Here is a 26,762-nt window from a genome sequence, read left to right as displayed (position 1 = left end):
CCCGTGCATCGCACGGGTTAGCGACTAGTTATTATTATTTTGGATTAAAGTGACTCAATTATTTTTCTTCCTGAGCTTTATAAACGTTAGTTTTGGGCTGGACCTTAAAATGGGCCCGTAAACTAGGTGTGACTCAATTATTCCCACTTTTAACACAGCACGCACAAACAATATGTTCTATATTATTATTATTATTTTTGAAAGTATCTTCTATATTATTATTAGAAAGAAAATAAAACAAAAACATTTGCTAAGGTCTGAAAGTGAAAAGCTAGATAGATATTTTAAGCTAATCCGTCTGATCGAAAACCCTAAAACACAAAACAGAGAAAAAGAGAGAGCAGCCACGACACGATACCGATACACAAAAACAGAAAAGGTGGTACGGACTCTTTTCAAACACACAATTTTCATAAGTGTTCTCTCTCACGCTTTTAGTTCAAGTTCTAGTTTTTTTTTTTTAATTGATTTATCTTTGCTTTGCGTTGTTGCAGTAGTAGGTCTTGGAGTTGAAAAGTTACATATTTTGTGAATAACAACAACAAAAGTTAGTGTTTTTATTTATTATTTTTGGGCTTTCCCTCAAACAATCAATCATGGCCAACAGTAAGTCTTTCTGTTTATTTATATTTATATTTACATTATTATATGATTCATGAGATAGAGAATGAATTTGAATTACATACATACATACATACATACAGGAATTCAATTTGAGAACTCATGTGATGTGGGTGTATTTTCAAAGCTCACCAATGCTTACTGTTTGGTTGCCATTGGCGGTTCTGAAAGCTTCTACAGGTTATTTATCCCTTTCCCTTTTTATTTTTTATTTTTTCTTTTTTTAAATTTAGTTAATAATAATGCATTTAGAATTAGTGCAAATAAAGCTGATCTCTTTGCAGCGCATTTGAGGCTGAGTTAGCCGATGTTATCCCTGTTGTTAAGACCTCCATTGCTGGCACTCGCATTATCGGACGCCTTTGTGCTGGTACTATTGATATTCTTCATGCTTTTATAGAAACATAGATTGCTTGTACATTTCATAACTTCTTTCAACCAAAATGTGATGTGATATCTCTCCTTGCTTTCGTTTTTATTGTGCTGTGCAGGCAACAAAAATGGGCTTCTATTGCCTCACAACACCACCGACCAAGGTTACTCTTTTATTCCTGGACTCAAATAAAATGCATTTACTGTATGTTAATCACTTTACCTTGCATTGCTCTTTCTTTTTATCATGACAATAATTTCTTAATATGCATTAACTGTACATTGATTGGTCTCTAAGAGTATTCACCTTGACAACTTAAGTTGCATCATAGTCATAATAAATTCAACTAAAATATTTTGTTCTTATGAAATGCCAAGTATTTTTTCTCTGGACTATTTGTTGTTTTTAATTTATTTCATGGTTTGTTTATTCTTTTACTGCATTTGGATTTGGCTGGAAGATATGTTATAGGAGTCTGTGAATTTGTTCACTGGTGATATTAATCAATGAGGTGATGAAGTGGTATTGGCATGAATTTTGAGTGAAAATATACAATGATGGACCTTAGTGTGGTTTATCTTTGGTTTCTGCTTGAACCATGAACGGGAATGTTTCACGTGCTATAAAGCACTTGTGGATTCTAAATTGAGTTACATAGAACCTTTTATTCTTTTATATTCATAGTTAATGGGAAATTGACTTGCAACTCATTATACATTAGCAATGGGGACACATTTTAATTCTCAAATTTTTACACATTGATGGTCTTCAAGAAGCTCATGTGTACCTTTCAGCACTATTTTTTCGTTCTGTAATGAGATCTTGGATTTGGCATGCTTTGCAGCAATTAAAACCTTCACTTTTATACTAAAAAATGTCTGAATTTTACTTGGGGCAGCCAAATGAAATCCATTTTTCTGTTCATTAATGGCGAAGCCTTCTCAAATTTGATTCTCTTCTTGGAATGGTCATGAATGAAGTTTTAATTATTGCAAATCTAAATGGATTTTGCTTTTTGAATGCTAATTAATCTTGCATGCTTAATTGTATTCTACTTACAATTGCCACTGTCTTATTGTTATTGTATGGTGGCTAATATTACAGAACTTCAGCACTTGAGAAACAGTCTTCCGGATCAAGTAGTTGTTCAACGCATAGATGAAAGACTTTCTGCTCTGGGGAATTGTATAGCTTGCAATGATCATGTTGCTCTTACTCACACTGATCTTGATAAGGTATCGTTGTCTTATCCGCAGAACTAAGATTTCTTTTAAGCTTTCTAGCAGCCCAATCTGAAGAAGAGACTGGTTTCTTTAAGTTGATAAAACCTTTTAGGATACTCATGTTGAACTGTTTTATTCTTAATCAGGAAACTGAGGAGATGATAGCAGATGTTCTTGGAGTCGAAGTTTTTAGGCAGACAATTGCTGGTAATATTCTTGTGGGCAGTTATTGTGCCTTCTCAAACAAAGGTGCTCTGGTAAGAAAATGATTCTCCTTGGAATGGGGTTTATTGAGGCATCTACTGAGGCATGTTTTGCATACTTACTGTGTCTTTGCTGAATACTATGCAGGTTCATCCCCATACATCCGTTGAAGACATGAACGAACTTGCAACACTTCTTCAGGTTCCTGTGTCTGCTGGGACTGTGAACCGTGGTAGTGAGGTGATAGGTGCTGGCTTGACAGTGAATGATTGGACAGCATTTTGTGGTTCAGATACCACAGCAACCGAACTCAATGTTATTGAAACTGCATTCCAATTGAAGCCAGCCCAGCCTAGCGCCATTGTGGATGAGATGAGGAAATCATTGATCGACAGCTACGTCTGAGTCTTGCATCTCACTCAGCCTTCAGCCAAGGATTGATTACAATATAGTTGTATGAAGTTGAAACACTTTTGTTTATTTTGACTTATTTCCTTTTGTTAGTTATTTATTTGACTCTGCCAATGTTATGATGTTTCAATCAAGAAGCATTAATTTGAAGTCTGGCAGTTTTGTTGTTTTTGACATTGGAATTCTGGTAGTGGTTATAACGATATGAATTGAGTCCATTAAGTGTCTGTTTGAGATAGCTTATCTAGCTTTTTGCTGAAAGTGTATTAAAGTATATACTATATTTGTACTTTGAAAAAATTTGAAAAAGTGAGAAAAAACGAGAAAAAGTAAGGTTTTAAAAAATTGTAGGCTCATTGCTAGCCAGTTGTGTGAATGTAGGCTCATTGTTGTCCGTTCTCCCCTAGGTGGTCAACAAAGATTGGCTTTAGGGAAACATGCAACTCAGCAGTGAGTGAAGAGCTGTGTCTAGGTCCTGAAATTTCAGTATGGACCCTTCTTTAGTTGTGTTACGTACCACAGTGTGCGCTAGTTGCTCAAGGAAAAGATTGGAAACAGAACAACAAATTTGGTAGGAATAGATCAGAATTTCCATGACTGATTAAAAGAAAAGCAAAAACAAAGTTTCCACCAAATTATACTATTAATAGTGGAGGGCTAATTAGTTGATATTTTTATATTCACGTAAATATAATTGGTACAAAAAGTCAAAAAAAAAAATCTTACGAAATTGTTTTTTTTTTTTTTAATAGTTTTTCTTTTAACAACAGCACTTGTATTCATTTTAAGAAAAACAGAATCATTGACAACATAATTTTTTAAGGAGATTTTCTTGTTCTATAACAAATTTTAGTACTGTTCTTTGCTCTTAGTTTTTCCACCACGAGAACAGTCAAAATAATTATGAACTTTTCCAATAAAAGGGTGCTTGACCAGTATCTAGCCCTCAGTTATAAGCCTTTCCTGCTCCAATATTTTGAAGGGTGTCTCGACTCTTATCTAACCTATGAACCACGTTTAAGGAGCCTAAATATGCAATACTCAATAAGCTTAATGGTAAGTTCAACGAACAAATTAAGGGAAGCCTGCCTAAACATACCGCACTGAAACAATGATGGAAAGCCAGTCACATATGGAGAATCAGGTCTCAAGCCACAGATACGATGCATGGTAATTTTACTATCCATCTCTCTAGCTTAAATTCCATACTAATTGCAAGTTTTAAATCATCATAAGAGATTTAGCATGTGTTTGGCATACTGAAAATGGAACTACGTTTGGATTAATTTTGTGGGTCCCTTTTCCCTGTTCTTGGACCCGCAGCTGAAATTTGACAAAACGGTGCATTTAGCAACGGTAAGTTTTTGAATCTACTTTCTCTTCAGCCGAGTCTCCCTTCCTCTTCCTCATCAATGCCCCCAACTTCTTCCTCATCAATACCCCCAACTTCTTCCTCAAGCTCTTAAATTTTGCATCTACCACCAATTGCCCCAATTGATGTAAAGCATCTGACGCACAAAAACTCTCTGGAAACCCCTTTTATTCAAATAAAAAGTGATACAAAAACTCTCTCGAAACACAGAACTCACTGCCATTTTCTTGGTTGTGAGAGAAATCCACCACAAAGCTGATCCGCCACTGTGAGGAAGAGATGCCGATGTCAGACCACTGTGAGTTGTATTTAAATTTTTTGTCATCCTTTGATGTGTCAGTGTGTTTTTCATTTTTGTTGGGTGTGGCTAAATTTTGCATGAACAAAATTTCAATGAAATTATGTGGGTTTGTTTGTGGGTTTTGTATTTTTTGTCTCTTATCCATGGGTTCCTCTATATTTCATTTAATTTTGTGGGTGTCTTGGAAGAATAGATGGAGAATTTTGAGGAATATGTCATCCTTTGATATATGCATTCAAGAACGCATTATTATTGCTACAATAGTTCTTCATAATTTTATTAGAGCACTTGAAGACAATAACCTTAGACAAGGTCAAAGTAGCGAGGGAAGTTATTACGATGAAATGGCACATGTGATCTCTTTTTTAGATGAACCTGAGATGAAAGTAGTTCGGAACAATATCACAGCATCGATACGTGGGATGCCTCCATCCTAGGATTTCCTTTGTTACTAATGTTATAATTACCATTCATATTATAGTTTTTTTTTTTTTTGTCAAAATCTAAAAACTTGTGGTTATAATTACCATTAACATTATTGTATTTTTTTGGGTAACCATAATTGATGGCTTTGATAAAATATGTATCTTAATTATGATACACAAACTTGATAGTAAATTAAAATCTAAGACAAAAAATAAATAAATAAATAAAATAATTAGTTGTTGTTGTGGTTAAATATTTGGCTTTCATATTTGGAAGTCACTTTGCATATTCAAGCATTAAAATAGGGTTCAAATTACACAAAAAATAAAATAAAAATTCTACAGTACTTTCAGCTTTAGCTACAGTACTTTCAGCCAAAAAAAATCATCTAACTTTTAAATTATTTTGCTACAGTACTTTCAGCAAAAAGTTTTTAATTTTAGAAAAATAAATAGATCTCAAACAAACCCTTAAAGCAGTGATTGTTGCACATCAATCATACAAGCGTGAAACAACTGATATCGTGAGGTGAACACGATTTCCAACTTGAAATCATGTCTTCAACTCAAATTTTCGGTTGTTTGCACACCCATGTGTCTATACACACCAATGTGCAAGTATTTGCCAAAGGTTTATAATACCATAAACGTATCATTATTTTTGGTAATTCAATATATACTTCAAAAATTCAAGGAATTTCATTAAATATGAAGCAAAGCTCAAACATAGCAAAGCCAAAACTTTGTTAAATAACCTGAGAGAGCCTGGGCCAATTGAGCAGAATTGTAACAGCCTAGGTATCCTTTAAAAGGCCTCTATGCAATGTTCTCAATTGTGTCACTAAATGGAATTACCCCCAATAAACACAAGGGAAGAAGAAATCATCATAATAATTGATTCTGCTAATAAAAGACACCCCATTAAACGTTTTTAACGTAATTACAATTGCTCCCAGAACAGACTAGGTGGTCCCAGGACAGCACAAGGCAAAAATCTGAAATTTTCAAACAGTACATAAGTCAAAAGTTCAACAAAACTGTTGGACACCCAGCTTCCTTCAAACACTACAAAAAGTAAAGCCTTTAATTGTTCTGATATCTTCAGTCAGGAAGTATTTGCTCACTGTCAGCATCTGCTTCAGTCTCAACCGTGGGCTTTGATGGAGCTCCTGCTCCAGGGGCCTGCTTCTTCTTAATCCCACTCACAATGTCATCAATCCTAAGGAGCATGCTAGCAGCTTCTATGGCTGTCTTAAAAGTTTGTGCCTTCACATTGTAGGCATCCCAAATCTGACAATATATGAACAACCAAGCATTCAACAGTTCATTCAGTCATATATTTAATAGTAGAACACAAAGAACTTAGTTTGTTAATTTATCACAATATGATACAGAAAAATCAAGGTACTAATACCTAAAGAGTCAATGCTTTCAAAAAGAAGGGGAAGGGAGAGAGGGGGGGTTCAAAAAATGCATGTTGATCTTATGAAATCATGTGCCATCATTCCATATCATCTCTAAAATTTGCTGAACACGAGATTTTGGAAATTACTGAACCATGTCGGATAACTGTCCTGTGTATAGTTAATAAAAAAAGGACATACCAAGAATCCTTCCACAATTCATTGATTTTTAATGCTGTGAATGATTTTTATATTTTAATGCTGCATTTGTTTCAGCAAAAAAAAAACAGTTTCTATAAAATATTTTTCCACATTTTGTGGTGTTTGATTTGGCACAAAAACTTTAATCAATGAAAAACTAAGGATCTGGTCAACAGAACACTAAGGGCATGCCTGGGAATGTATTTTTAATTTCTGTTTTCAAAAACTTGTTTTTGAAGATGAGCACTTTTTAGTTGGTTTTAACATAAAATATTTGTTTGAGACTTATTACCTAACGTTTGTCATTTTCATAAGCTGCTCATTGTTTCAATAAGCTTGTGACCAAACATGTATTGTTTAGGCTTTGCTGCTTCACTAGTTCTATCTCAGACAAAACAGGTTAATAATCTAGCTACAGCAAGTGCCATAATTGAAATAATTTGAATTTTGATGCAGAGTTCTAAACTTAAAAATAAAATAAAAGAAACCTAATATTTGCTTCAATGCTTAGTATGTGGCAAGTTGCTATGCACAGAACATCGGCATTGAGACAGGACCAATAATTACTATGGGTTTCTCATTACAAGATGATCTAGTTGGGTTGATTCCATAATAATAGATAATCCCAGTCCCAGATTAAATGTACCAGTAAAGTTGCTAGTTAGGAATTTAGGAAGGTTATTCAGTGGTTAATGTAAAGTTTTTTTGTTGCAAGAACTATGATGATAATGTCCAGATGCTTCAACTATTGCCACTGTCATCACTAGGCTGTGAAAACTTTAGAATAGATTGACTAACTTGATGTATTTTAACAGATGCGGTTATCCATTTGTTTCAGAACTGTCTATAGGTAATTTGTCTTTTTTTGAACATCCAAACATCAATAAAATATATTCATTGATTTGGAATGTGGTCTGATAATATTTATGACCAATAAGTTAATGAATGTTTTTGGTGCCAAAAACATTCATTATCTTGATTTAAAGTACACTCTTTGGCATCAATATTTTTCATACTCCCGAATTCATAGAGAAGTACAAAGCTTAATGGGCAAACTTTAAGTATGATCCATGCAAAATCAACACTACTCCACAAGACACTCAAGCAATGTCAAACATTAAGGGTACATTTGGTACACCAAAAGGAGATTATGTTAGGAAAAGTCATCTTTATTATTGGAAATAAAATTTCTATTCATAAGTTTAGTTGTTACATATAAAAAATTTGTAAAAGATCATGCAAATTGGAAGTTTGTATTTTTGGAAATATATTAATCTAAAAGTTGTTACATGTATTAAGGAATAACTATTACAATCATCCTAGAAGGGATAGGTATTCCTCAATTTAAAGAATAGCTATTACTAAGGAATAATTATTCCCTATAATAAAGATGAAACCAAATAACTTAATAGTTATTACACATGAATAATCATTGTAATGTTACAGCATACCAAACATGCCCTAAGTCAGCTGCATGCAATGATGCTTTTGCCTAGAATGCCACTGGCACTAATGAACCTAGGGGTGTTCACCATACTACACAAACCGCAAAAACCGCACCAAAACCGCCCGCAAAATAACATAACCGCACCGCAAGTAATAGTGCACCGCACCGCACCACACCGCATGGTGCAGTGCGGTTTGTGGTTTTATAATAAGAAAACCGCACCGCACCGCACCCTCTTTATATATTAATATATTTAATTATTTTTAATATTAAATATATTATTAATAGTTTAATAACCCTAGTTTTCAAAAAAAAAAAAAAAAAAAAAAGTTTGATAACCCTAGTAAGTGTTGATTAAGAAAGCTAGCCCAAAATAAAGAAAAACTAACTCAATAGTTTAAAATTTGGACCAAAATAAAGAGAAAAATTAGTTTTGGACTGGGTAGAAAAAGCCCAAAATTTGAAATATATACCAATTTCAAATCATTCAAACCGCATCTTATACACCGCATTGCATATGTGACCGAAAAAATGAGGTGCGGTGCAGTTATGGTTTTGGCTAAACTTTAAACCGCACTGCACCACACCGCACTGCACATGTGACCGCAAAAATAAGGTGCGGTGCAGTCATGATTTTAGCTAAACCGCACCGCACCGCACCGCGAACACCCCTAAATGAACCAATTCCAGATCTAGAATTAAAGGCCCCAGTTGAACTTAATCCAATAATAGGTGCATTTAATATTTTGAAGAAGCTCCTTGAGCTTTATTTTTAGTAGTTACTGAGTTCAAGCAAATTGTGGTGTACTTTTGTACTTCATACAAGCAACAGAATATACAATATTATTTTTCCCATAATTTTTCATTATATTTTCTTGATAACTAATTGGAAAATATATTAGACACATGTACTACATAAATTCATGTTGTGAATGAAAGTTTTGGTTCATATAACTGTTTGGAATTACAATAATGTTAATGATTTTTTGTGAGACAATCAATAAAAAAATGTTTTCCAACTCACTTCCATTGCTGCAACCAAACATAGGAAAACAAGCCAATTTTCCAAAATGTTTTCTAGAAAACAAGTCATTTTCAATAAAACATTTTCTGCCGAAACAAATGCAGCATTGTTGATAGATAGAAATTACACCAAACAAAGCAAGAATGGAAGTCCACAAGAACATGTTGAACATACCTTGCGCTCTTTCATGTCAGTAATTACACCAGTGTTTCCATCTATGCCAATCCATGCATTTTCACCATTTGCATGCTACAAAAACCAAAAAATAAGAATGATTAGTATTTACATGAAAATTGAATTGTCAACTCATGATATGACCATGCTGTATAAAGGCTCTTACCTTCCCTTGTAGTGCGGTCATGGTTCGAATCACATTCACCCCACAATTCTGTGCTAAAGTACGGGGTATAGCCTCGAAAGCTATGGCAGCAGCTTCATAAGGCCACTATTTTACAACCACAAAACATAAACAAAAAAGATAAGCACCATGTAATCATGTAAAGCTACAGCACTCTACCTAATTTTTGCCAATAAACTATCTGTCCAAGAAAGATAAATTTAGATCTCATATTTACTTGGTAGTGATAAAATAGATGCAGGAGACAAGCATTTACCTTTTCTATGCCTTCAATAGATGAACTCTTCTGCTTCAAAGCAGCTGATACAGTTAACTCTGTAGCACCACCTCCAGGAAGAAGTTTTGGATTTTTTAGTATGTTTCTCGCTACTGACATGGCATCCTGTATAAGAAACATGCTTCAGAAAACAGCACTACTCAAACACAATAATTTGTAGATCACATCATTATAGTACCTGCAAGTTTCTTTCCACTTCGTTCAATAGATCCTTACTGGCACCTCTTAAAAGTACAGTACAAGCTTTTGGTTCTTTGCAGTCAACAATGAAAGCAAAAAACTCATCCCCAATTTTCTTAACTTCAAATAACCCAGCCCCAGTACCAACATCAGACTCCTGCAGTTCATCTGGTCTGTTCACAATAACAGCTCCACATGCCTTTGCAATTCTATTATTATCTGTCTTTCTTAACCTCCTGATTGCACTAACTCCATGCTTGCACAGATAATGACATGCCAAATCACTAAGGCCCTTCTCTGTGATTACCAGGTCTGGTTTGAACATCACTATCTGGTCGCAGAGGTTCTTAATGTATTCTTCTTCCATTCTCAACAGGACTTCCCAGTCTTCTTCTCTAACCAGCTCTGCATTTGTTTGGTTCTCACCCTTTTTGTACTCGAGGGGACAATCAAGAAGAATGATACGTGGGTTTACAATTTTTCTTCTCATTTTTCCAGGGGCAACCACATCTTTGTTAAACATAACTCCTTTAAGAACCCTTGAATCCTCCAACTGTCCACCAGGGATCTTCTCAAGCTTAATGTACTTCTTAATATCCACTTCTCGCAAGCCTTGGCCAAGATCAACACCAACTGTTGTGGTGGCATCTATAGCTAGATCCTAGAAAATTTCCGAAATAAAGCAACACATAAATTTAACAATTCATATAAAGTTACAGTGCAGTTTCAGCATATTTGTCAAAAAAGGGACATTTATGGTTGGTGAGCAGAGCATGACAATGCAAGTGCAAGCTATCAACAAACAAAAATTAACATCATGTCTCCTGTTTAAAAAAAAGGATAATGTGATGAACCAACTCTAAACACAGTCTCTTTACCAGGACAACAAAAAATCTTCCTTTTTTATTGGTAATTTACACATGCACTCGCATGTCTTGAACTTACTAACTCACCTTCTACCTTTACCCTATAAAGAGGGGAGGTGTCATTTCAGCTAGAGCTCATTGGTCAAAAATCTTAAATAGTCTTACAAGTTGAAGTTTAGATAAATAAATAAAATGAGTACAAGCATGATGAATTGTCACATGGGCCATCTTTTCTTCTTATTGAAGCATGAGGCATGTCTTAAAATTATTGTCTCAAGGATGAGGCATACCCAACATTTCATGGCAAACTCTTAAAGATTCTAGCATTTTCTAGAGTACCTTGAGAAGAATCAAATGCCAGCCAGATTCAAGTTGCAAGTTAAACAAAGGAAAAGAGAAAAGAATGGTTATCAAGACATCCACATGCTTAACCTTTAGAAGAAGATACTTACAGCAATGAGATCCCCAAACTGGCTGGTAAATTTTGTGCCTATACAGCTCTTGACCAACCCCAACATTGTTGCACCTGCCACAATTTCATATGTTATGTACACCAGACAGAAGCAAGCTTAACTTATACCTAAGGAAACTACAAAATCCCTTTTCCATCATAAAATAACTGCCAATTAAGATGTTTGTGTATCTGGCTGTACATGAACACAAACAGATGCATGTGTTTGTGTGTGGAAGAGCAAGCACACAAAAGAGAGAGAGAGAGAGAGAGAGTACTGAAACTATTGCAATAACGAACAGTCAATATTTCTAGCTTCAATTAAACAGTACAACAAGAGAACTACTTGATTGACACCGCTTACCATTCTGTTAAATAAAATGAAAGAGTGACAGAGTAGTGAGTACCTAATGAAGCTTTTATTTTGAAAAAAAAAAAAAAAAAATTGAATCTAAGAACAATAGTATTTAAAAACTCTTTTGAAAAGTGCAAACCAAACAGACCCTTAATTTCTATGGATGTCACATATAGATGTTCCACCAAATAAAATTCCTATTACACTAGACATGGATACAAATTATACAAGCCCTTCTTCCATTCATCTATAAGAGCAATAACGCCCAAGTCATTACATACTATCACAACCTCGGTTCACATTATATACCTTACCTCCCCCCCTCCCCCCACGCCCTTTTTTAAATAATTACTTTTATTGTTACGGAAGAGAGACCTCACGTACAGTGTTTGTACATAGAGTGCATCTAATGAATTACATTGTAGAGGACTCCCATTCTGAAAGAGACAGTCCACAATATCTACATGGCAATGCATATCGCTAATTAGGATCAGCCACATTTATTCATCTCTGTCATTATATCATATCCAAAATTATACTTTGTTACTTTCTTAATTAACATGTCATTTTTTACTACTTCAGCTAGTGTTATTTTAAGTTTTCTTGTAACTATTTTCGTTCTATTGACTTCAATCAAATCAATATTCCTTGCCAGTGCATTAAATGCTCTTCTTTGCACATGACTAAACTATGTCAAGCAACTCTCCCTCATCTCTTCATCAAGAGATGAGCCACTACTATCTTTAAATGAATTTCTTCATTGTGTATTCCATCTTTCCTTATATTTCTACTTATCCATCTTATCATTTTTATTTCAGCTATGCTCATTTTATTAACATATTGTTTCTTGATAGCCCAATTTTCTGTATCATATAACATAGTTGGTTTTATAGTAGTCTTGTACAACTTTCCATTTAACTTAATAGGTATCCTATGATTACACAATACTCCAAATGCAGTTATCTACTTAATCCACTTTTCTCTTATCTTGTGGTTCACATCCTCTTTGATCTCTCCATTATTATGAATTATTTATCTAAAATATCAAAAACATTGTTGGGAAAATGGCTTTGGTGTTTTGGAGTAGAAAAGGATGCACATTTGCGAAATTGCTGTGAAGTATGGGACTTCTCAGGATTACTGGTGTACAACTCCTGTAAGCAGTTCATATGGCGTTGGCCTCTGGAAGAATATAAGTAATAGTTGGACCATGTTTAATAAATTTGTGAAATTTGAGCTGGGTACAGGGAATAGAATTGTGTTTTTGAAGGATGTTTGGTGGGGGGAGGGAGAGTATTTTAAGGATCAGTTTCCAGAACTTTTTCATATTGCTAGAAACAAAGAGGCTACGGTGGCTGATTATATGAACATTTCTGGCAGTATCATTCATTGGAACCTGACTTTTATTGGAACCATTCATGATTGGGAATTTGAAGTGTTGGATTTATTTTTTGATACCTTTTACTCCATTCATTTCAGTCCCCACCAGGAGGATAGGATGGTTTGGAGACCTTGCACTGTTAAGGGATTCAAGGTTGGTTCTTTCTACAGAGCCCTGTGCAGAGGATGTGATTCTTCATTCCCTTAGAAAGTTGTATTGAGAGTTAAGGCACCACCTCGAGTCTGATTTTTCATGTCAATAGTGAAAGGAAAGAATTTGACAAATGATAATTTACGTAGACAGGGTATTGTTATTCCAATTGGTGTAGTCTATGTAAGTCGGATGGGGTGTCGATTGATCACTTATTTATACATTGTCGGGCAGTTAGGGAATTATGGAATTTTCTGTGGAATCTTTTGGGGTAAGCTGGGTGATGGCTCAAAGGGTGAGGAGCTGTTAGTGTTGTTAAAAGCACTGAGTGCACTTAAGCGCAAAGGCCTCCTGGAGCCTAGGCGCAAAGCGCAAGCGCATGCCTGATCAATTTGAAGCGCATTTTATATGTATATATATATAAATCAATAAATTAAAGAAAAATTATTAATAGTCAATACAACTATCAAGTGATCAATTAATCATATAAATTACAATAAAACATTTTATATAATTTATATAACATTTATATAATTCTCTTGTGCTTTATAAAATATTTGCAACCATGATATTTGATGGCCATGATTACAAAACATGGTTGAATCAAAATAGAAGTATAGAACCTGAAAGGCAAAGGCCAAAAAGTACTAGAATGTTAAGTAATGTTATCTTTGCCTAACAAAATCAATGCAAATATGCAATGCAATCCAAATCTACATAATCATCATCATCATCCTCATTAAGCAAGGGACCATCATCATTGTCATCACAAGATTTGTAGCCCACATCATTTTCCTCATCTTCTTCGTCTCCATCATGAGGAGCATGTTATGGACTAGAACTTGAACCTATTGCTTGCCCTAGTGGTCCTATTCTTGATCTCAAGTTGAATCTTTCTTCTTCAACTCCAAAAGCTCTAGCAACACTACCCCATGTCAAAATATCATCATCAAACACAAGATCATCTTTAGCAAAATCATCTAGTTCATCTTCTTCTACCCTTCCAGTCAACCACTCATTGCTATCATCTATTAGGTGTATGGTAGCACACCACACTATTAGTTTTTATATGTTAAATTAGTGGCTTATATCAAATATATTTAGATCTAATGGCTAAAAATCAAATCAGGATTTTTTTTTTTTTAAATTACAAAAAGCTCAAAAAAGCGCGCTTTGCGCTTAATAAAAAAGCTCTAAAAAGCGCGCCTAAGGGCTGTGCGCTCCACGCGTTGCGCTTAAGCATGCTTTAAGCACACTTTTAACAACACTGGGAGCTGTTGTATTGTTGGACTGGCCTTACAGTCAAGGACTTGCTGCCAGTGTGGAGTGCAGTTCCCTCGTGCTTAATGTGAATTATTTGGAGGCAAAGGAACTCACATGTTTTTGAAGATAAAGAATCATCGATTCTCATTCTCAAGTCACAGTTACTGAGCACTATTCTCTCCTGGCATCAGGCTCATTCCATTTCTCCTGAGTCTGCTTCTGATTTATTGTCCATGATAGATTGTTTTTCTGTATGCTGATTCTTATTTTCTTGTGTCTGTAGTTTTGTGGTAAATTTCTTGTATTTTGCATCTTTTATTTTCATATTTTAATGAATTCTTACTTTTTTTAGTGATCAAATATGTATAATATCAAAAGCATTTAATATTTACGATCTCTTAACCATTAAGTTCTACAAGCCCTCTATCTTTGTTTCCGTTGTACTAAACTTAAACCAACTCCATGTACTTTCTTTATACCTACTTAACCTAAAACCTTTAGATTCTAAAGCATCCATCAAGATTTCCACCTTGGTGTCAGCTTCATGACTAATTTCATCTACTAAAACCGCATCATCTACGGAAGCATGGACCAAAGGACTTCATCTTGAATCGGTCCAGAAAATTAATTTCTTTTGGACTTAAAGCTGATCCTTAATGCATATCTATTTTGAAGTCTCCACTTTTCCAAAACCAGTGACTAACATAACACGTAAAACACATACTGTATTTGGTTGCATTGACAAAAATACATGTACACACTCTTTTATGGATATTGATATTCTATAAGCAAGACAAGTTCCTTTAATCAAGAAGAGTATGAAAACCTATTCAATATGTGACTCCAGCAATGAATCAAGATTCAAGAAACTTACGATCCTTGACGTCAATGGGCATGGCAATTCTGTCCAACACAGCAATAGCATCCTCCAAAGCTTTGTTGTAGGCTGCAGCAGATGAAATAAAGCATAATCATGAACAAAAACAAGTGACAAACCACAACAATAAAAAAAAAAAAAAACAAAGTATCTTTTATCTCATAAAAGACAAGTAACATTTTACCACGGCAGATAACTGTAGGGTGATAACTTTTGTCAAGGAATGCTTCAGCAACGTGGAGCATTTCACCGGCTTCAACAACAAAAATTAAGGACAAAAGTGAATGATATTATTATTAACAAACAGAACATGGTAATACTCTCTCACACTCTAAATAGTCATTTTTAGGGATTGTGAAAAAGAAAGATACCAAGAACAATGACAGAAGTGGTTCCATCTCCGACTTCTTCATCTTGGGTACGGCTAAGTTCGATCATAGACTTAGCAGCAGGGTGAGCAAGATCTAACTCACGCAATATAGCATTTCCATCATTAGTAACAACAATTCCACCAGTAGCATCAAGGAGCATCTTCAGCATGGATCTTGGACCCAACGTTGTACGAATAATGTCAGCAACAGCCTGCGGTTGTGGTTGTGGTTGTGGTACCCATCAAAATTTAATTTTAATTTTAACTTTAAGCATAGCAAACAAAGTAATGACAAAACCCCAATTAAGAGTTGGTTACCTTAGAAGCCTGGATATTAGCATGTTGGACCTTGCTTCCAGACTCGCGTTTCAGAGAGTCCTCTGTGAACAAACATTCATTTTAGAAAAAGCAAATAATCGATTTGGAATTTTGATGTAGAAGAGAGAGAGAGAGAGAGAGAGAGAGAGAGACTTACTGAGAACGAGTACTGGGGCGTGCATTTTGTAGTTGTTGTTGTTGTTGTTCTTCGATGGAGGCTGAGAGTGTTGTAGTTGTAGTTGTAGAGAAGAGAAAAATATGAGAGAAGGAATCAAAGCTAAGCAAGAGGCCTTCCCTTATATGACTTAAAACCCTTTCTCTCTTTCTTTAAACAACTGGAAAACCCTCGAACCCTCTCTCCTTCTCTCTGCTCTCTTTTAAACCTTTTTTTTTTTTTTTTTTCTTTTCTTCTCTTTTGGAAAAATTACAATTTATTTGCCTGAATTTTTCTTTTCTTTTGAGATGGTTATTTTCCTGAATTGATTTCACACTACTCACTATAGCTTTAATTAAATCCTTAGGATTCCATCGAATTTATAACAATAAAATAAACAGTGTGGGACTCACTCAATTATGATAGGATCAAAGTTAATTGGTCCAAAAAGAAAAAAAAAATACAAAATTTTGTTAAGTTGAAAATGTTTTTAATAAATTAATTTTGTAAACTAAATAATATGGGACCAAACCATAAAAAAATAATTTATCAAAAAAAATCCATAAAGAAATAAATTGTAATTTACTAGACTTTTTATCCTCGCAAATGTTTCAAGAAACGCACTAACATCACCCGTCCTTATCATTTATTGTTACAAAATGTTGTACTACAAAATCATATATATATATATATATAATATATATATTATTTATTTCAACCTTTTTTCTATAATTTTATAAATAAATAAAAAAACCTAAAAATGTTTTCTCAAATTATGTTAAGTAATGATGAAATTGTAGTCTTATAAAAATATTAAATGGGTGGATTCAATTCTAGTTCTCCCCTTCTTTCAAATAATGTTAACTGTTTAGCACCATTTAATTGTAATTTTATTCTGTATAAAGTAGTTTAAATGTAACTTAAACTTTGTTCTCTTGCTACAAAAACCAGACCCATGAATCTTTGTTCTCTTGCTCAACAACAGCAAATGCAATTGGGAAAATGTTATTATTTCCATCTCTAGCTGTGGTAGATAGTATTTGCCTTTCAAGTGGCACCCATCTAATCTAAGGATTGGTTTACAACCTCCCAAAAAATCAACTTTCTCTACATTATATCTTATATACATTCTCTTAAATTTGGGCTATGCATTTTCATTTTCCATTTTAGTTTGCAAAGTAACCTTACTTCCTACATCATTCAACCTTATCATCTCGGCATAATCCCTAAGCTTTTCATATTGCAGCTGTTCATCCCCAGTAATCAAATCAGTAGCTTTCCTTTTTCTCTATACACCTGACTGATACTTATGTCAACTAAAATATTAGACCTCAAATGATATTAAACACCAACTACTATCTAATTGGGATTCTTGCCAAAATCTTGCACATACTTCTTTACAACATAACATGCAGTCACTTAACTGTGTTGGAAGGTTCTAGGGTAGGTGCACTCTAGATGGAATGTTATTATTTGGAATGTCAACTCCCCAGATATTTGAGATGCATAACACTTCCATCCACATTCATTTATGCAATAAACTGATATACCTTCTTCTCATTTAGTTTAAACTTGATATCTATAAGCTTCATTATAGCATATTCCTCCAAGGCCTCCCTAAAAACCCTAGAGTTTAGAAACTTTATTCCCTTCTTCAACACTGGTTTTCTCATGTCAATTTGGACATTAAACACTGGTTCTTTTGCATGTCATCTTTAATAGGTGGCTCATCATCATAAGACCCTACCAAACTTAGCATATCATCTTTAATAGGTGGTTCAATCCACTCACAATCTTCCATACATTGTCTCCTGCATCAGACCTAATTGGGGCTGCATTGTCATTGTTTACTGCATTAGGCCTCTGTGGGGCTGCATTCTCTCCTACATTACTCATATGTAAGGTTGCATTGTTCCTAACTCCATCCTATGTAAATGGCCCAACATCCATACTCCCAAACACATCATCATTAAAATCTAGCCCCTCAAACCCTTTCTCCAACCAATCAAAATCTCAATATTCTTGTCCACCGTTTGGCTCAACTACTACATCATTACCTCCACCAACATCTACATGAACTTTCTCATCTACCTCATCTAAATTAACTACTTCACCCACTACTCTCTCATTAACTTGTACATTATGTCCAAGTAATTTAACTACAAGGGGCTCCTCACCACCCTCCACACACACACACACACACACATATATTGTTACCCTATCTGTTGGTTATGCAACATGAATCTCACACAAACCACTTCATCATCTCCAGTTATTAGTCCCAACCCTCACTCCAAATTACCTCTAGGAATAAGTTAATGAAATCTACTTGTACTAGCTGCTTGTAACCTAACACACATATCTTGTATTTCAAAGAAAATCAATCTATCAAGTCAATATTGTCAATAGTAGAAACACTGCCACCTAAATATACTAAGTCTAGATCCCACACAAAGGTGCCACCATGATGACTCTCAAAAGTAAAATCCAAATCAGCCATCAGCATATAAATTAATGTAGTAAACTTCACATCTTAACACATTCATTTATTCAAAAGAGTACAATACCAACACAACAAATACATACAAAAGTTTTTGTTTTATTTTTGGGAGACATACACATTGAAAGGGACCATAGATACCACATGTAAACACCTTTTTTTCTCAAATCCAAAACATTCCTATGGTCCACACAAAGCACAACATACACACAGACAGATCATAATGCATATAGGTTGAATAATAAAGGTATTGTGTCAAATAATTAGGCTCATTCATAAAATGTGTTATTGTCTTCTATTTGCAATATAGTGAAGTATTTCTGACTTTAACTGAAGTTCTTCATGGGCATCATATTGAAACTAGCAGCTCTACTTTTAGGAATCATGTCATTGCCTAATTAGGACAATATGGCAATGACACAATTCTAAAAAGCACAGTTGCTATTCGCAAGAACACATTTTCTTTTGTGGCTTAGCTATTGAACAATGAAAGATAAGATTAAAACCTCCAGATTTTTAAAACACCAAGAACATTTTTAAAAATTGGTTAATATGTCAGGGGAATTTAGGCAATGCATGTAAGTATAAACCAATGCACAATTTTAAGATGGGGAAGTTACCTAATTTTTTTTTTTTAAAAAAAAAAAATTTAAAACCCTAGGTTTCAAAAATTAAATCTACCTAGAATAAGTCCGAAAGAGCAAATGAAAGGAAAAGAAAATACAAAACTTTGAAGCTCAAACACTCAATAACTCACCCCAGAGATAGAATCAAGAACACCCTTTTGGATCAAAACCCAGTTGGTTAACAAAACTTTAAAATTTTGTCACTTTGTTCCCTACATGGTCTTCTAGATATTAGCCTCCACCTTCTCCTCTGTTTCCTTGCTCAAAATTATTCAAATGGCTCCAAGCTAAATGAGTGTCTAAGATCTTAGGTGGGTAGCATTTTGGTTTTGTCTTGGTAAACACCGCATTTTGTACCCTTTACAACTCGGGCTTCCGTTCCCAATGATGCTGAAATTCGAAGACCCAAGGTTGGTTTAGGGCCCAACTGATGTTAAATTAACTTGAGAAATGTTAAAATGAAAAATATAACTTTTAATGAACAAATAAATCTATTTTTGGAAAGGTAAACCAAGGAAACCCTCGGCATGCGCACACAGAAATTGGCCTACAAATGCAAGCCCGATCCTGCGAGCGCATGAAGGGTTCCAGAAACATAAATAAGGTAAGTTTTCTGCATTAATGCTGAGGTTTGGAACGAATCCTACATCGTATGAGAGCCATTCCAAACCCTTATTTTCACAATATAAGTAGCCCTACATGGTATATTTTCAAAATACACAGAAATCTCACGGGAAAACACTAAGATTCACCAGAAATGGTGAATCAAAGAGGGAGTTTTCCACAAAATATCATCAAGTAAATTTACTTTTGATTAGAGCATTTTTTGGCCTTGATCTTCGAGTTTAAGATTACTAATCACTCTTTTTATTGATTGTCAATGGATTTAACTGAGGGACACGATCAAAAATCAAGCTTGAAGAGCTTTTTCTTCGAGGTACAGTTCTAAACTTTTTCCTTTATTTTCTTTAGTTTAATTCTATTTTTGTTTGTTTCTTTGCTTGTTTTATGTTTTAATATGTTTGTATAGTCTAGGTTTGCGTAGTTGTATATTTTAAAGCATGTTAGGATGTTAGATTTAGTGTTTTGAAGTGCTGCTCTGTTTGCTGTGTTTCTAGGGTTTCTGGGCTGAAACCCACGTGAGCATAATCCTACCTATGCACGTAGGCTTGATTATGCGCACGCAGGGTTGTTCATGCGTGCGCATGATTCTGCCCAGAAATCCTAACCCTAATTTTGATGATTTTGTTTCTAATTTCACATGTAATACAAGTCTTAGGTCCTTTTTTATATATTCATGCTGTTAAACTTTTGTTTCACATATTTAATTGTTTGTTTCCCTTTCACATGCTAGAATTAGGGTTTATCTTGTATTTCCTTGCTTTAATGTCATGAACATGCATTCACATATTCATGCATAATGCCATAGGTACTGAGTTGCTGCAACGTAAGTGAGGTAAGTCATGCATTTACAATGTACATGCATTTATTTGTGATATGATCTTGCTTAGGTTTGATGATATGATTGCACTCTTAATGCTTTGGGTGATAATATGATTGGTTTGCCTTGTCTCTACCTTGATTTAATGTTCATATGCTTTTGCCTTAAATGAGATATAATAGTAACATGCTAGGGTTTATGTTATACCATGCTAGATGAATGCTAGGTTGGTTTGACATGTATGCTAGATGTACGTTAGGGTTTATGATGTGAGATTGGAGCATGTTAGGGTTTGTCATTTGATGAGATTCCATGATGATAAGACATGTATTCTAGATAAATGCTAGACTTTGGTTAATTGCCATGATAGATGTATGATTAGGTCTATTGGGGGATGATTGGTGCGATGTTGATTGTTAGATGAATGCTAGTATGTGTGTGTGTGAGAGAGAGAGAGAGAGAGTTAGAATAACAGTATTGAGTATGTCTTTAATAGGGTTAAAATATAAGACACAATAAGAGGAAGCCAACCTTAAGATTAGGTGGTTTTGGGTGCTAACACCTTCCTAATACCATACCTTAACTCTAGTAATAAGATCAAAAAAGTCATTCCTCGAGAAGACACTATATATATGGTTCCTAAACCACTGCAAAAACTAAGTGGTGACTCTCTAGCTGTGTCCACAGTGGCAACTCCACTGGGGATAATGAGTTTAATTCCTATGTGTCCTATGTCTTAGCCTTAATAAAGGCTTATTCAATACTTGTTTGCACACACATTCACTTGGTTCTATTGTCCCTTAACCTCGATTGGTGATGAATGGGAAGATGGAAGGCTCTATTTGGGCCCAAGTCTTTCAAAGTTCATCCCACCAACTCACAATCGGTGTCATTACCTATGATGGGCTTTGAGTATGTTAAAAGTTTGCCACCAATCCACAAAGGTCCACTTAGGCCTTCGGTTGGAATCATGGTCCACCTAGTTGTGAGTGACCTAAATAAGGAGCCTACCCACACTTAGAGAGATCCTAGATCCTATCAAAAGAGGGTACCCTTTATATATCTCTTATTTGTTCAACCATATATCTTGTGATCACCTAATTCTAAAGAACAAATAAAATATGTAAAAATGGAAGGATGACCCCAAAAATTATGGCATACCTTAAGACAATTGGGATAAAAGAAAAAAAGTTCTCACATGCAAGAGGCTTGTCCCTAAATCTAAGGGTATATCTTAACTTGAAAGGTTCATAAAACCATAGCCTAATTGCTATCATAAGCCTAAATCAGAAAGCCCTTTTGAAAAAGAAGACTTTGGGCCTAAGATAATAAGTATGCTATGGACTTAGCATCCAAAATCCTACAAAGTCAATTTGAATTTCCCTAATCTTGGGCCTCTTTGTTGTATGCCTAGACCCAAAATGATGAGAACTTCGTGGACCTTGAGAGGAAGGCTACAATATATTCTAGCTAAAGGGCTACTTCAAAAAAAAATGATGATAATGAAATGAAAGAGAAAAGCCCAAAGGTGATGAATATATTGTAAGCCCATGCTTGAAACAAAGGGTTAAAAATCTCTAAGTACATTCTAATGAAAGCCCATGAGAGTAAAATGAGAGCATCATTGTAAATGGACCAAAGCCCAATGAAACAAGGAGTAAGTTTCATGAGAGGAAAGGGAGTGACTTTGTAATTGGACCTTCATTAAAATGGACTTAAAGACTTTCTAAGAACATCTAAAAATAAAAGGAACTTTTTAATTGGGACATGGACTTAATGGGACTTCTTTTCAGGCACCATTGCACCACCAAGGTCAAGATTAAGTCCCCACTCCAATCCAAGTTCAAGAGAAGAATGGAAGGCGAGACATTCCAAGAAAGCATGAATGCTTCAAGTGAAAAGCCCCTCATGCAAAAGCTACTCGAGAGTGTGGAGGCACAAGGTGAAGTCCTTAAGAAGATAATAAGTCACCTCTCCAAGATGGAAGAATATGAGCTAATGGAAGGAGAAGAATGGGATGAAGGGGACAAGGTTGACTATGAACAAAGCAAGTGAACTTAAAAAGACATCGATCGGATGTGATAGAAGGAAAGATCTGCCTACTTCTACCCGAATTCATGCCGCAACTAAGGAGCACCCCTGAACCACGGACTTTCAAGAAAGCCCACGTCAATGACTTCTCTAAATTGGGGGATGCGGGATCTTGGGAAGATCATGACTGGTCGGAATGGACCTCGTCGGTAGAGGCAACTCAAGTCACCCCAACTTGCTTCATGCATGAACGTACCATGGATCCTTCTTCAAACAATGATCAATATCTTGTGCTAACTCAAGAAGAAGAAGCAAAGGAAGGAGGTGATGAAGTGATTAGCTATTGGAGTGAAGATGACGGCAACTGGTTTTTCGACGAGGTAGGAAAAATTTTCCCCAATGAGGGTGAAGTTCTGCATGACATAACGGAAGCTATACGCATATGGGGACCTCTAATGGATGAAGATTGGTCTGCTGAGTTGAAGACTTTATTCCAAGAAAAAGACAATAATGGAGGTAATGAGCCCTAAAGAAGAAACAAGATGGAATTCATTGTGCCTGCTGTGAGGCAACTCAATAATTGGACTTTGGTTGGGTTTTCTAAAAATGTGGGAAAGAAAGTTTGTAATGCAAGTCCCAATGTGCTTTTCCACATGTTTAATAAGATGAATTCTGATTTGGCTTATTTTGCTGTGTCTCATAATATTGAAATTTTGCACTTAAATGATTCTAATGAATTTGAAAATGAAATTAATAAACAATTGGAAAAGAAAATTGAACCTATGGAACCAACTTTTGAAACTCTTAATTTGGGAAATGATGAGAATCCACACTTAATTAGAATTGACTCAACCCTAAATGAAAAAGAAAGAAGAGATCTCAAAGAGTTGCTCACAGAATTTCAAGAAATGTTTACATGGTCTTATGAAGATATGCCCGGCATTGACCCCGAGATAACCTAACATCACATTGACACTCATGCTCACATGGTACCTGTCAAGCAAGAGTTGAGGCATATGAGAACCGAATGGCTTCTAAAGATCAAAGAAGAGGTCACCAAACAATTGAAGGTAGGGTTCATCAAACCTATACACCAAGACGGGTGGATAGCCAATGTTGTGCTCGTACCCAAGAAAAATGGGAAGGTAAGAATGTGTGTGGATTTTAGGGATTTGAACAAAGCTTGCCCAAAGGATGATTTCCCTCTTCCTCACATAGATGTTTTAGTGGATAACACAGCTGGTAGTGCCTTGATGTTTTTCATGGATGGTTTCTCAGGGTATAACCAAATCAAAATGGCTTATAGGGATATGACCAAAACTACCTTCACCACAGAATGGGGAATTTATTATTACACCGTGATGCCATTTGGGCTCAAGAATGCGGGTGCAACTTACCAAAGAATGGCCACAACCTTGTTACATGATATGATGCACAATGAGGTTGACGTGTATGTTGATGATATGATTATAAAATCCAAGGGGAGAGAGGGTCACATCGTTAACCTGAGGAAGTTCTTCGAGATGATCAAGAAGTATACGCTGAGATTGAACTTGCAAAAATGAAATGCACCTTTGGGGTAGCCGCAAGGAAGTTGTTAGGCTTTTTGGTTAGTGATAGAGGGACAAAAGTTGACCCATCAAAGATCAAAGTCATATTAGAAATACCTCCACCTAAGGGCGAAAAAAAGATAAGGGGATTTTTGGGCTGATTACAATACATCAATCGTTTCATTGCCAAACTCACTTCCACTTGTGAGCCCATCTTCAAGCTTCTAATAAAGAATGAACCTCATGAATGGAATGATGAATGTCAGAAATCTTTTGAGCTCATTAAGGAACATCTCCTCCTTCCACCTATCTTGGTTTCCCCAATGCACGGAAAACCATTACTCCTCTACCTCTCTACCATAGAAGATGCGGTTGGAAGTATGCTTGCACAAGAGGATGATGATAAGAATGAAAGAGTCATATACTATTTGAGCAAAAGGTTCCATGATTATGAGACTAGATACACACCCATCGAAAAATCATGCTTTGCTCTCGTATAAGCTGTACAAAAATTGAGACATATTATCCTACCTTTCCAAATATGGGTAGTAGCCAGGATGGATCCATTGAAGTACTTGTTTGAGAAGCCCACTTTGAGTGGAAGATTGTCGAGATGGTTGATCCTATTAGCAGAATTTGACTTGAAGTATGTGGCAATGAAAACTATTAAAGGGAGTACCGTATCAGATTTTTGCGCCAAAAACCCCACGGAATGAGAGGATGGTAGAGAAGAGTTTTCGGATAAGGATATTTTGGACATTGAGCTAGGGGCATGGAAGATATATTTTGATGGAGCCGTGAACCAATATGGAAATGGGATAGGAGTACTCTTGATCACTCCTGAAGGATCCACATACCCTTGGCAGTTAAGTTGAACTTCGAGGCAACCAATAACATGGTAGAATATGAAGCTTGTATCGCCGGAATGGAAGCTCTCCGAGAATTGGTGGTGAAAGAGGTCGAGGTTTTGGATATTTGACTTTGGTTATAGCTCAAGCACAGAGGTTATGGAAAGTGAAGGAAAAGCACTTAAATCCCTATCAGCAATATTTAGAGGAGTTAACTAAAACCTTTGACAAGATTGAATATACAGTCATCCCTAGAGCTCAAAATCAGTTTGCAAATGTCTTGGTCATAAAGATTGAACAAAGTTATGGACACGACCCTTAAAGATTGAAATACCCAAAGAAGTATGGACACGACCCTTAAAGATTGAACAAAGTTATGGGATGGTACATAAAGAGAAGGCCGAAGCTTCAGTCTTGGTCATAAAGGAGGAAGGGGTTCCTTGGTATTATGACATCATGAAATTCTTGGAGTTGGGGGTATATCTAGATGGTGCCAACAAGAGAGAGCTTCGTTCGATTAGGATGATGGCAATGCAATACATCTTATGTAGAGGTCAGCTCTATAGGAGATCTTATGACGGTATACATCTTCGTTGTTTGAAGAAAGAAGAAGCCGAGAAAGTTATGGAAGAAATTCATCAAAGGATTTGTGACCCTCATATGAATGGGAGAATGTTAGCCAAGAAGATCTTGAGGATAGGTACTATTGGAACACGATGGAGACCGATTGTGTAGACTTAGTGAAAAGTTGCCACGATTGACAAACACACGCAAATTTGAATCATGTGCCACCTAGTGAGCTATACAACATGACCTCTCCATGGCCCTTTTTAGTCTGGGGCATAGATGTGATTGGAAGCATAGCCCCTAAGGCCTCGATTGGACACGAATACATCCTAGTGGCAATTAACTACTTCACCAAGTGGGTGGAAGCAGCTTTCTACTCCGTGTTAAAAGCCAAGCATGTGGCTCAATTCAAAGAAAATAACATCATTTGTCGATATAGGGTACCCCAAAAGATTATCTCCGATAATGGTTCCCACTTCCACTTTGAGGGAGAGGTTACAACATTCATGAAATTGTACAACATTAAGCATCACAAGTCTTCAATATGGACTACAGACCAATGAGGCCGTAGAAGCAGCAAATAAGAACATCAAAAACATCCTAGCCAAGATGGTAGTGACATACAAAGATTGGGCCGAGAAACTCCCATTTGCTTTATGGGGTTACATAACCTCTATTTGTGTGTCAACTAGGGCAACCCTTACTAGTTGGTCTATGGTAGTAAAGCTATACTTCCCATTGAGGTGGAGATACAATCTTTGAGAGTACTAGCGGAAACCAAGGTCCTAAAGGAGGATTGAGTGAAACAAAGACATAAGCAATTGGCTTTGATAGATGAGAAGAGAACTAGGGCACAATACCACACACAAGGATACCAAAAGAGGATTGCTAGAGCATTTAACAAAAAGGTGAGACCTAGAAACCTTAAGGAATGGGACTTGGTCCAAAAAGTGCTTAGAGATGAAACTTTTGATCCAAGAGGAAAGATGAAGCCAAGATGGTCTAGACCTTTTATTATCAAGAAGATCATGTTAGGAGGTGCTACGAGAATCACAGATTTGGATGGGGAAGAGATGCTTCGCCCAATCAACATAGATAGACTTCGACGATACAACATTTGAAAAGAAAATAAAAAAGCTTGCTAGGTTGAAAACTCGAAAGGGCGGCCTAAGCAAAAATTAAGGCAAAAGGACT

General features: G+C 35.7%; 2 protein-coding genes across 3 annotated transcripts; one reads left to right on the top strand and one right to left on the bottom strand.

Moving 5' to 3' along the window:
• The first annotated feature begins 214 nt into the window (after window positions 1-214).
• LOC126702185 (eukaryotic translation initiation factor 6-2) lies at window positions 215-3,050 on the top strand. Of its 2 annotated transcripts, none has more exons than XM_050400843.1 (8): window positions 215-379; window positions 495-606; window positions 705-801; window positions 906-991; window positions 1,113-1,157; window positions 2,099-2,229; window positions 2,364-2,474; window positions 2,569-3,050. In XM_050400843.1, exons 2-8 carry the CDS (start codon window positions 597-599, stop codon window positions 2,824-2,826), a joined length of 738 nt encoding a protein of 245 aa, XP_050256800.1. In that variant the 5' UTR covers window positions 215-379; window positions 495-596; the 3' UTR covers window positions 2,827-3,050. The 2 variants fall into 2 exon arrangements, with proteins under 2 accessions (XP_050256800.1, XP_050256799.1); XM_050400842.1 differs by having other exon boundaries at window positions 218-382.
• Window positions 3,051-5,802: 2,752 nt separating this feature from the next.
• On the bottom strand, window positions 5,803-16,212 carry LOC126704427 (T-complex protein 1 subunit gamma). Its single transcript, XM_050403439.1, has 11 exons — window positions 16,009-16,212; window positions 15,852-15,913; window positions 15,535-15,745; window positions 15,348-15,416; window positions 15,161-15,232; window positions 11,139-11,212; window positions 9,819-10,481; window positions 9,620-9,745; window positions 9,346-9,450; window positions 9,180-9,254; window positions 5,803-6,220 (listed from the first exon to the last, which is right to left on the bottom strand). The coding sequence occupies exons 1-11, from the start codon at window positions 16,031-16,033 to the stop codon at window positions 6,032-6,034; spliced, it is 1,671 nt and encodes a 556-aa protein (XP_050259396.1). The 5' UTR covers window positions 16,034-16,212; the 3' UTR covers window positions 5,803-6,031.
• Between the last annotated feature and the right edge of the window lie 10,550 nt (window positions 16,213-26,762).

Source organism: Quercus robur, chromosome 10 (assembly GCF_932294415.1).
Source record: "Quercus robur chromosome 10, dhQueRobu3.1, whole genome shotgun sequence".
Lineage (NCBI taxonomy): Eukaryota > Viridiplantae > Streptophyta > Magnoliopsida > Fagales > Fagaceae > Quercus > Quercus robur.
Note: the sequence above shows the minus strand (reverse complement) of the source record. Positions and strands in the feature narration are given on the sequence as shown.

What these genes read in the sequence shown, in the direction of transcription:
- LOC126702185 (XM_050400843.1), top strand. An exon ending in GGTTCTGAAAGCTTCTACAG is followed by an intron (nt 802 to 905) that starts GTTATTTATCCC and finishes ATCTCTTTGCAG; the next exon opens with CGCATTTGAGGCTGAGTTAG. An exon ending in CTCACACTGATCTTGATAAG is followed by an intron (nt 2,230 to 2,363) that starts GTATCGTTGTCT and finishes ATTCTTAATCAG; the next exon opens with GAAACTGAGGAGATGATAGC.
- LOC126704427 (XM_050403439.1), bottom strand. Translation starts at nt 16,033, where the DNA reads ATGCACGCCCCAGTACTCGTTCTCA. An exon ending in AAGTGGAAAGAAACTTGCAG is followed by an intron (nt 9,746 to 9,818) that starts GTACTATAATGA and finishes TTTCTTATACAG; the next exon opens with GATGCCATGTCAGTAGCGAG. An exon ending in CTGACATGAAAGAGCGCAAG is followed by an intron (nt 6,221 to 9,179) that starts GTATGTTCAACA and finishes ATATATTGTCAG; the next exon opens with ATTTGGGATGCCTACAATGT.